Source organism: Rhopalosiphum padi, chromosome 2, assembly GCF_020882245.1.
Source record: "Rhopalosiphum padi isolate XX-2018 chromosome 2, ASM2088224v1, whole genome shotgun sequence".
NCBI classification, from domain to species: domain Eukaryota; kingdom Metazoa; phylum Arthropoda; class Insecta; order Hemiptera; family Aphididae; genus Rhopalosiphum; species Rhopalosiphum padi.
Window position 1 is genome coordinate 16751298 of NC_083598.1, and position 12211 is coordinate 16763508.

At 28.7% G+C, this 12211-nt stretch overlaps 1 protein-coding gene across 2 annotated transcripts; it reads left to right on the forward strand.

Moving 5' to 3' along the window:
• Positions 1 to 806: 806 nt before the first annotated feature.
• On the forward strand, positions 807 to 11798 carry LOC132922435 (protein amnionless). 2 transcript variants are annotated; one of them, XM_060985950.1, is made up of 9 exons: positions 807 to 1102; positions 1506 to 1772; positions 4530 to 4729; positions 6024 to 6273; positions 6724 to 6954; positions 8401 to 8545; positions 10275 to 10443; positions 10836 to 10962; positions 11385 to 11798. In XM_060985950.1, exons 1-8 carry the CDS (start codon positions 1054 to 1056, stop codon positions 10932 to 10934), a joined length of 1410 nt encoding a protein of 469 aa, XP_060841933.1. In that variant the 5' UTR covers positions 807 to 1053; the 3' UTR covers positions 10935 to 10962; positions 11385 to 11798. The 2 variants fall into 2 exon arrangements, with proteins under 2 accessions (XP_060841933.1, XP_060841932.1); XM_060985949.1 differs by lacking the exon at positions 11385 to 11798 and having other exon boundaries at positions 10836 to 11160.
• The last annotated feature ends 413 nt before the right edge of the window (positions 11799 to 12211 follow it).

Below are 12211 nucleotides of genomic sequence, written 5' to 3' on the forward strand. Positions count from 1 at the left end.
TACTACTACTATTCCCATTTGTCATCATCCCATCGACCGCTGCTGGGAATATAATCTATTATCATAATATATACAGGATAAGTTTCCAAGCTTGTTCACTCCTTTTTATGATTGGAATTTGAAAGACATTTTATTTTAATGATGTGTATATTCAAATTTTGATTATTGGAATTTTTAAACATAATCGAAGACCATTTTATCAAATATATTAGGTATTTTATTGTAGGTTTTAGAGATAATATTTGGTTATGATAATATATAAGTTTAGAATGTGTTATTTGGGGGGAGGGGGAGACTGATAATTTGGAAATTATAGTAGTTACTAATAAGCATTATATAATAATTTATAAAAATTACCCGAATACATTAAGTTCAAGGGTTAAATCTTACATACTTTTTATATTTCTTGTAAAATCATTAACACAAGATATTATTCTTAATACATTAAGTGTAATCATTTAAAAACTATTTGTTTGAATGTCTATTTAGACACGTAAACATTTTCAAATTAATTATCCTGTTAAAAATTTAATGTAAAAAGAGAAGTTCTCATTTGAAAAAAAAATAGTAGTAATTTGAACTCATTAAATGGATCAAACGAAATCTAATTGTTAGGAAATACGATCTAAAAATTATAATAGTCAAATTTTAAATGAATGCATTGTCAAAAAATAAAATGAGGGTGATTGGTTAACCACTCTGTATACGGCAACAGTGGTTCGAGCTCTATGTGTGATATCGATGTGTAAATGCATCGCGAGTTATCGCGTTTTGTACTGCTGCGAGCGCGATTGACACCCACAACCGACCGCGCTAAAAAATAATAATGATCTACGATAGGCCGTTCAGTGTTCGTAGATCGTTCGAGCAGGCCAAGTCCGATTCAGTAACATTCGTGCCGCGCCCGCGCCAAAAAAAATAAAACAACGATAGAGTATATAATATTTTAATAAATTGATATGTCGACGAGGTAGTGATACATATTGCAGTCACTGTTGCTACTATACAGCCCCTAATTCTGTTGCTGTCGTTGCGATCGTAACCTACAAAAAGATGCCGTCGACAGCGATCGTCGTGGTAGCAGCTCTCCTGTCATTTTCAGGTGCATAAGTGGTCCATAAAACGGAAATCGGTTTTCATATTATATCAATATTATTGTCATGTCGTCTAGTTCGCGATCCACGAAATATCATGTAATTGTTGTTTATAATAATAATTGGACTCTAGAGTTATAAATCGATAAAATATTCGCAAACAAAAAATCTTAAATCTATCAATAAATATGTTAGGTGTAACACTATAACAATATACGTTTAAATGAAACCGTCACAACGCTTTTGGATACTTTTGGACTAAATCTCCATCGAGTTATTGCGTATAACCAGCTGCCAAGCACAATGACATGTTATATGCGAAAACCGTTTTTTGACGTTCCGACCGTAACGGATTAACATTTGATAATATTTGCTTTGTTCAAATAATTTCCCCACAAAAATCGTTTGCAGGCGGTGCCGTGCATGGTGGCGTGGCCAAGCGGTGGACGCCCGATGTGGACTTCGAGGCGCCGCGCAACTGGGACGCGGGACACGTCCCGTCGTCCGTGGACGTGGCTGTGTTCCAGGAGGACACCTTGGTCCCGGTGGTGGTGCCGGCCGCCGGCGTCGACGTGTGCGAGATCGTGTTTCCCGTCAATGGTCAGCTGATCTTGGAACCCAACGCCCGCGTGGCCATCTCCGCGTCGTCCCAAGAGATGGGTGGTTGCACGGGACAGAGTGAGTAATAATATACATTAATATGATTATTATTGTGCACAGCAGTGCCAGACCTTTCATTTCGCGCAACCCGTGTGGCATGTACACAAATTGCATTTATATGTTGCGGCGGAAAAGTCGCCACCCAAGAACCAAATAACTATACAAAATGATAAATCGGTAAATTTATTATTATCAACGTTTTCGTTTTAATTTATTTCCTGCATCACCACTACTGCGTGGTGTTTTGGCTTCCGCAGATTGTACTTTTAGTCTAAGTCAACAACAAGGAAGTCAAGTTATAAATTAATAACTAACAAACAATATATAATGTATACTTACTCTATTGTTTAACTCTAAATGATTTAAGTATTTATATGGAGACGAATATGAACTTAATCCAGTTTAAGAGAAGTTAGTTTTTGTAAATACCCCCTATATCACATCCGTATAGTGATTTAAATTTTTTTTTAATAATCACTAACTAAATATTTAGTTAAATATGTATTCTATTAATCCCTTTTTATTACACACAAGACACTGGCTGTATTAGTTGATAAACGATTATGCATTTTAAAATCATTAATTAAAGCGTGATTAAAAATAATAATAACAATAATAATACATTTGTTTTAACTACGGTTGTAACATAGTTATCGATAATCAAGCAGATAGTTTATCGACAAGATTAACAGAAAAAATTAAAGTTATTACAGTGGACACTTTAATTAGTTAAGTTGTTAAGTTAATTAATAAATTAATTGACTACCTATTTAAGTTAATTTTTTTAAATTTTAAACTTAGTTTGAACTTTTGAATAACCTATAGTTATTGCCTTCACATAATATTATGATAAGTATTTAATTTATTGTTTTGAAATTCAATTTGACAGGTATATTATTGGTTATAATTAAATATCGGTTATAACAAATTAAATGCAGTCCCTTACAAGTTACAAACATACATTATATTATATGACTACTATTTATAATACTTACTTAAAACTATTAGGTATTAAAAATTTTTTATACTAAAAAAATCAATTACAATTATTTACAGTAATAAGTATTTTTAAATATTTATTTTGTGATTTTTTTTATCAATACTTTAATAAAAACAAATATATATATATATTAATTGTTCTGATATACTATAACCATGCATGCTCATCCCCCTTTTTTTTGTAATAATGAATTTATTTAAACTCTGATTTTTCCAATTTCTAAACAGGTATATTTATAAGAAACATATTTTCAAACATTTAGATAATTGGTCCGAATTTAGATTTAAACACATCAATATTTTCAAAACAATCATCTGCTTAACAATTTACAGTATAAGACTGGTTTTTAATTTAAAAAAAGAAGACTAAATTGGCACAGATCATTTTTAGGTGGAAAAAAACTAACTACTATAAAATATGGCTTTTCAGCTTTCGATGTAGGTATTAAAAAAATTTAAAAATCAGAATTATAATAAATATATTATTAAATATTAAAAGGAAGTGAGCATACTTGGTAAATCGCGCTATATAATGTAATTGGTAGAAAATGACTTATACTAGTTATACCTATTAAGTTTGAATTATACTATATCTTACATTATACAATAATTTATTTTAATCGTAAACATTTTAAAACCAACATTCATAAATATAGTTTATACTTAGTGATTATTTATGCATGCCATTTTATCTAATTAATTGTCGTATAACTCGTTTATCATTTATTATTATTAAAATAAATATTTTATGACAATTAACAGACGACAAAAATGCTCTGAGCTAAAGAAAAATAACCATACAAATGTATATGTATAATCCAGAAGTCCTCTTGTGGCGAGACTAACTATATTCGTTAAAAAAATATATTGAATATTAGTTTTGGATGATGAAATTGTAAATATCCTAATAAAGATAAACTAAAATAAAATAATATTAATATCCATGTATAATAAATATTACTTGACAATTTAATTTAAAAACAAAAAATTATTTTATTTTATTATATTTTATCATGAACATTATTTTTTTTATTTATTTTATTATAATTTTAATAATTTTCATAGAAATAAAACGAAAATAAATAATACTGAAACCCCTGTGTAGTGTAACAGTGTGTACATATTATTCCACGAAACCATGCTAGTGTGCTATATTAAAAAATATGCTTTGTTTTTATTATTGTATTACAAAAAATATATTGCCAGAATATTAAAAAAAAATATGCATCAATAAATATAATAATATACAATATGCTCAAAACCTCAAGTCATAAATATTATGCAAAATTCATTTTTTTTATATATGCTAGAAGTTTTGAGTAACAAAAATGTTGACATAACATATTGATTTCTTCTTCAAAGTTTATAATAATAATAAAAACATGAAATCTAAGATATTATATACGTCTCATCGTTTCTCGTTTATGCCCCGATTTACAACAAATGTTTGCTTTTGTCCGATATTTTATATTAATTGTACTTATTAATACTCGAATTATTTAGTTTAGTTGTTGTGTATATTAATATAATTAATTATAAATAAAATATGCATTACATAAATATTATTATATATATTTTAAATTTTAATATTATTATTAAACAATTAAAATGTGTATTTTTTATTGTAATGACATCTCCATGCATAAAATTGCATGGAGGAGAAGTAGCAAAACTATTTTTCATCTCCCTCCTTGGTCAACATTAAATACATTTATCCAATTTTATGTAAGTACAGTACTTATAACTGGTCACTTCATTCTCATTACATCTTTTCAGCTGTGATGTTCAAACGAAACGCCCCGATGGAATGGGTGGATCCGGACAACTGGTCGAATGAAAATATTAACATAGCAACGCCCCACGTGGAACGGATACCGTGCGTTCACGACACCGTCGTGTTCAACCCTGGCCATTCGTTTTCGGTCGTCGTGCCCGACGTTCCGATCACCATTGGATCAATGAAGTTTGGGAATCAAGTAAGTTCGAGTTGACTGCAATTAGCTGTATTATTCTGTGCTACACATCGTTATTCGTATGACATTGCAACATATTATTTAATTATGATAACGATTAGATGAATATACGGGGTGTCACCATTATAGGATTAACATAATTGGTAAAATGGTCTAAAAACGAAATTTTAAAAATTATTTTCCAATCTTCCATACATGGTTTTCTTTATATCTCATAGTGATTTAAATTCAAAAATAAATAGCACAATAGCTGTAATCCTTGTATAGTCTCCGTGTGAATTGATAATAACTCATATTATTTTTGCACCACTATATTTTTGAATAAAACTTAGTGTCAATTAATTTGATTTATTGTGAATCAATAAATAAATTTAACCATGAGAATTCTTGTAAAGAATTTAAAATTCCTCTGTGGAAAATAGAAATATTTATATAAACGTATGGTCTTAGTCATGTTTCACTGATAAAAATCGATCATTGAAAGCGATGATTTTTCGTTGTATTTAAATTTATTATCACACAATAATCTACACGAATAATAATAATAATAATATTAATAATATTTTATACTCTAAGATTAAGCGTAATTCTCTATGGAAATTATATTCGCGCTTATACAAAAATACAAAGTATGACATAATATTTAACAATAGTTTAGACGTGCCTAATAATGCAGTATTCAGATTTTATTAAAACTAAGTTAGACTTACATAAAATATTTAAAAGGTTTTAACAGCGGATACTTTTGTATATTGTCATATAACTAGTTATTTATGGTGATTGTTATGGGAGCAAAAATTATACCTCTAAATGGATATTATTTTCTGCAGATCATATAGTTAGGTTAACGATTTATAAATAACGATCTAATTATAATTATAATATAGTACGTTTCACCGCAAGCACGCAGTGGCTATGACGTTATTGCAACCCGGGTCCTTGAGCCTTGGGAAAATATATTATAATAAAATGAATATCGTATCTTTTTCGTGGTACCTGTAATAAACTATAATATATGTATATAATATATAATACATGCTCACTGAGAGCAGTAAGTAATAATGATGTTATTTATTCACGTAAAACTCGGGCATGCGCTCTAATAATAAATATGACATACTATGTATTGCACTATTGCAGAAGTACATAATACTATAATAGTAATAACTAATAACGCATTCTGTGTTTGTTTTAAAATAATTTTAAACCGTAAGTTTTAACTGCGATATCATGAATCCGTAGACATGGAGGTACATTTGCTGTTGTACATTAATCAATGATGATTAATATATTATAGACATTCGGTCAAAATGAATTGAACGAATTTCTTTTGTCGGACGTCGGCGACCAAGAGCTGAAGAGTTCTTCCGCCGACAACGATGTGTCCATTACATTGACGTCGACGCTCTGCGAAGACAATACGGGATGTGAATGCGGTACTCAACAACTTTTCGACCAAGTATGCAAAGTGGCTTCAAAACGCTGTGGCAGTAAATTGGGCTGCATAAGTCCAGTAAAACCAATCGGCCATTGTTGTTGGACTTGTGGTAAGATTTTCTATACACAATAATATTACTGTGCTTGGTTTAATGATATATTAATTTATTCGATTTGAGTTGTGAATTGTATTTAACCGTAATACATACATATACATTATATGTACATACATTACATATACACGAATTAACGTGTATGAAAAATTTTTTTACATAATCTTAACTTTAAACAGTTTAAATACTTAAACAGTTATAATTAATTAACTAGGTAGGTACTCGTTCGAAATTCAAATTTTATACATACGATTATACGAGTAATTATATAAGATTATATAAATATTTTTAAAAATTTTAGTACTTTTTGAGAAAATAGTGTTTATCTTTAAATCATCTAATTTATCATCTTATACCTATTATATATAACAGTAGAGAGTATAGTTAACTAGTAATCAGCATTATTGGAAAAAAACTGTCCATTATTATTGTTTGATTTGATTCCAGGAGCTTATTTTTTAATTAATTATAACCCGAATAATTTTATGGGTGAACAATTCAACGAAGAACTTAAAAAAGACATAGCAAAATTAAACTCAACGTTTGAAGAATATCAACTGTCTTACTACATGAGTAAACTGTTGAACGGAAAAATCCAAGTCGTATTGGCGAGTAGTACAAAATATGTGGACGAAATAAATGAAATAGCTAACACCATACACTCATTGCTAACTTCTTGTAAGTTATTACTTATAATAATTAATAATATTATACTATCATATATTCATATATACAGATATACTTTACTTATAAACGTTAACATCACAATTTTAATAAATCATGATTCGGGTACGAGAATCTATACTATAGATTCTATAGTGTAATTATTTGATTAAACATAGTCAAATTTTCAAAACTTTTCAATTATCAGACATAATTTATATACTTATTCAAATAATATAATATGTAAATGTAACAACATACAGCAGAGTTATGTGCTACTGTGTTTATAATCCACGTCAATTACTTTTTTTCTAATTTTTATATTATTATAATATGATATTGAATAGTATTCTTTTGATTTGGATAAACTTGATATTATTAAATGTAATTCGTTTTCTAAAAATTTGATCAAATTATTAACTATCTGCAGGGTATTCAATTATATAGTTATGTTACTTTTGAAGTTAATGTAGCTGGACTTATTATGTATACGAGAACAGAGGCGTAGCCGGGATTTTTTTATGAATGGGGGGAGGGCTAAATACTTTTAACTTGAGTTATTGAAAATCAAAAATACGATAACACATTAACGTTGATAATAACTGCGCCCAGATGACCTTTTTTCTTTGTAAACTACGCCCGAAATTTTATCCATATTAAATAATGCAAATTGTGCCCGACAACTTGAAGCTCAGTAGCCACCTGAATTATGGGCTCAAGCATTAATAGAACCAACTTTAACCACTAATGCACGCAAGTCTTTTCATTCTCATTAATCTCATTTTAATTCTAGCTTTTATACAACTCATCCAAATATTTTCATGTTCATAGAAAAGTTAAAAGAAATTCAAATAGAAACATAACATATATCAAACTAAATAGTATAATTAATGAACCCTTTAAATACCAAACAAAAGTGGTGAAAAACTATATACATAATTTGCATATATAATATATATCTATACAATATAACGTCGATAACAGAGACGCTGGTGTTCAAAAATTCCTATGACATTAAAACTTAACGGTTATTAAAATACCACCATCTCTTAAATAAAAAGTATATTACACCATAAAAAACATTTTTTATTTTGTAATTTTTAATATAATATTATATTATATTTACTACTAATGTACTTTCCCACTCTTATGGGATCTTTGACAGCTTGTACAATGAACTTTTTGCAATTTGAATATCATATATTTTATAAATGGCATTTAACACCACCTCCTATTTTATACATGACCAAAATATTTCGAAATAGTTATTACTTTAAGTAAGTATATATCATTAATAGATAAAATATATCTACTATACAGACATACAGTTAATATAACAATGAAAGTGTGTTATTTTGCTAACGATAGATTAAAAAAAAACCACAATCCAAGATCGAGCTAATTTTTTAGTGATGTGTATTGTGTTTACTCACTGATGATGGCATATTTATTTTTTTATAGATCGGGGCGTGACGGATGTGAAAATGTTCAACTCGGGGCTGTCGTATGACGCTGACGGGATGACATACGGTCAAATAGCCCTAGCTACGTGCATCGTCATCTTTTCCTGCATGTTGGCAATTATGTTTTACTACAACAGAGACTGGTAAAACACAATTATATATTATATGTTTTAATAATAATGATTTTTAATGGTCAAACTAATGAAAAACCATAAACGGCTATGTGGTTTGTCTGAATAACACAAATAAGTACCATGCGTGTCCTATTAAAAAACTTCACGAGCTCATCGTCGGCGTCTTTCAAACTTTGTGAAACTTTTGTGTAATCGCTAACGTGTTTATTATATTGTATTAACTAAATTTAATTTTCAGTTTCAAATACCATAATTCTATCCATATCATGGCATTAAAAAAAAATTAAATATATTCAGGTTTATCGGTGACTTTATGGTGTGATTACCGGATACGAATATATATTATGTATACAATGTGTATATTATATATATTATTATGTATTTTCGTGTATTAGAGAGTGTTTAGATTGTTTAGAACACTATCTAATTAATAAGGGTATATTTGACTGCCTTTTCACTAAAACATAAATATAATTTATCCATCATACTGATAAATGATGTAAATATAAAAACATATTTATCTACATTATTTAAATTGTAACTCATATCTTCCTCTTCATTTGATTTAAAGTACACGATTTTAAGAATTAATATAAACAGTGATTATTGTTGATTATTAGAATTAATAAGAAATCATTTACATAAGATAATTGATCTTGGTAAACTTTATAACAAATGTATAGCTTTGCTGTATGAGCGTATGACTATGACGTAAAAAAATATAAGTACATGTTTTTTCTCAACGAATATTGGATGACCATAACAGTTAGTTATAATTGGATAATCGGCATCCATATCTATTTTACATTATAATAATACAGTACATGCAACAACACACAATAATCATCATTTGTTTACTACTAGTGTGTCAGTGTGTGACTGTATGCGCATATGTACAGTATATGGCATATGCTTAACAAATTGCCTATATTTAACTCCTTAAAAATATCGATATCGAAAAAAAGTAAACGGGCATTGTGAAGGGACATTTTGGTTCAATAGCGTATAACATATTTCATAATTCATTGATATACAATATACTAGAGATTGATGATTTAGAAAATCGTTTGTTCGTAATACTTTGGTGACTATTTAAAGAATTATATTTTTTATCTGCAGTATAGGTAGACAGTATATAATAGCTAATAAATGGCTGCAGTACATTAATTAAATTGATTTTAAAATTTGTTATAATTTTGTCTTTCTGTAAAATACATCTGAAATGATGCTGTTTCGGTGAAATGTGCTATTGGATAAGACAAGGAATGATGAATGTTGTGCGTGGGTCGCGAGTGGGTGCGCGTACTGAATTGTGTCATACTCATACTGCCCGCTCGCTTTGTAACGATTTGGTGCCACAGAGTCGCTATAAAAATCGGGTAAATATTGGGTCATAAAATATAAATTACAAAGGTCGAGAAACGCCGGCCAGCTTAATGGTTTATAAAGTGTACATACGTGTATGTATAGCATATATATTTATAGAAGAATTTCCATCGTGATCCAAGAAATATTTTATGAAATATGATAAGTATTTTGGTTATTACTTTTTAAGAACATATACTGTTTTACATTTGTCTATATAATTACTAGTATTTGTTCTTAAAATAAAAAATAAAATTGTATTTTCGATGATTTACAAATTTACAATAAAATAATCACCCTGTAGATTATATATGATAATAATATACAATACAATGTAAAATTTAATGGCAAACAATTGTCTTTTCTTGGACAGGAAATCGCTATTGTCGGGTTCCAGGTCTAGTACTGGTGCTGTGTTTGTAAAATTCAAAAACGATACCAACGATGCAGTAGAACTAATCGACGAAGATGTTCGATTGCAACGTAAGACTTCATTCGACAACCCCACTTACGGAGCCGTGGAGAGTATGAAAAAATCACAGGTATCAGTCAAAAACGATATAACATAATATACTTAGTTTACTGTAAACCGATAAATTGGTATACAAATTAACTCTGTTTAAGTCCCGTCTCGTACGCTATTTGTATATGTATAGCCTGTCACATAATAATGGTTCACTAAAAACATTACACCGCTTTAAACTCAAAAGTGAATACATTCAAATATATGTCCTGCATGTAGTAGACAAACAATTCTTACATATAGTGTCCTATTATACCTCTCCACCACTAAATCGAAAGAAAATTATTTACCACGGCGTCTTATAAACGTTTAAATTATAGAATATTTTTATAAAATAATCATGTAATAAAAATGCATACAATATCGCACATATTAATTATTGCTTACCAATCGTGTATATTTGGTTTTTAGACGTTTAGAAAAATTCATTCGTATTCGGATTTATCTGTTTCGACGACAAAGAGTGAAGCTATGGATGTTGAAATGAAAGAAACTTGCGAACAAAAGTAACCATATTACGAATCCATCAAATACCTAGGTATATGTGTACGTTTAGTATTATTAATAATATTCTGTAAAAGTATAAAAAATCATAATAATATTCTATTCTTTAACACTTATGCTTATAATAATTGAATCCATCAAAATCGAATATGAATTAGATTCGTGTTATGTTTTGAGTGTTTTGACCATGTTCGCTGTACGTGATTATTCAAATAAAACTTTTGCCTATTAATATCGTGTAAAAATGATTATTATTTTCATCACAAGTATAATATAGTTCCTACACATTACACACCGGCGGGCCCTATTCAAATCGAAACAATTATGCGTTTACGCGCGTATCTATCAGATCTCTGAACATTCACAGTTTTTAATTTGTTTTACCGTCCACAAAGTTACCCTGGAATAACTTAATAGCCCGTGGCATAATGGTTTAATATTTTATTACACTTTCAGTGCTATATATTGCAGAGACGTGATACCCCGAGGGACTCAACATAAGTATTCTAGTATACGGATAGAAAAACGATAAATTATAACGAGAGCGTAACAACAACACAATACGCTATATTTAGTTAAGTTGACACTGTGCACCTACGAGTCTACGACAATAACTTTGACGATTAATTCATGTAAAATTAATAATTTATATATTATATCGTACGAAAACTCTGCAAAATAATGCGAAAATCACGAGCAAGTTCGAGTAGTTTGGTATAATAGCACCATCACTCCACGTTCAAATTAATGATAAGTCGAAACACTCGAAACACCAAAGTAGTTAGGAAATATAGGTTACGAACAAACGCTCCAATGCAGCGATGTTTATTACTTCACCTAAATTATAAATAAATTTATTGATATATATATTATTTATTTATTTATTTTTTGCCTAACATATTATTTACTTATATATCTGTATATAATAAAATATAAATACATAGTTTTCGCTCAAAATAAGCAAATATTTAGACTACCTATAGTGAATAAGTAAATAATATATTTTTATTTGTATTAATAATTAAATGAATTAATACGAATGCATTTATTAATTATTTATTATGCGAGTCGAAAAATATACAATGTTTAGTAATATACATAATACATTACCGGATTACATATTTATAGCTGCAGATCGTCAAGACTTAGTATTTAAAAAAATATTAAAGTTAGAATAAGACATTTTTATGATATTATACATATATACATAAATTGCGAGAATTAAATAAATACAATATAAAATTTTGAAAATATATTTAAGAAGTAGTGATATATGACATGTA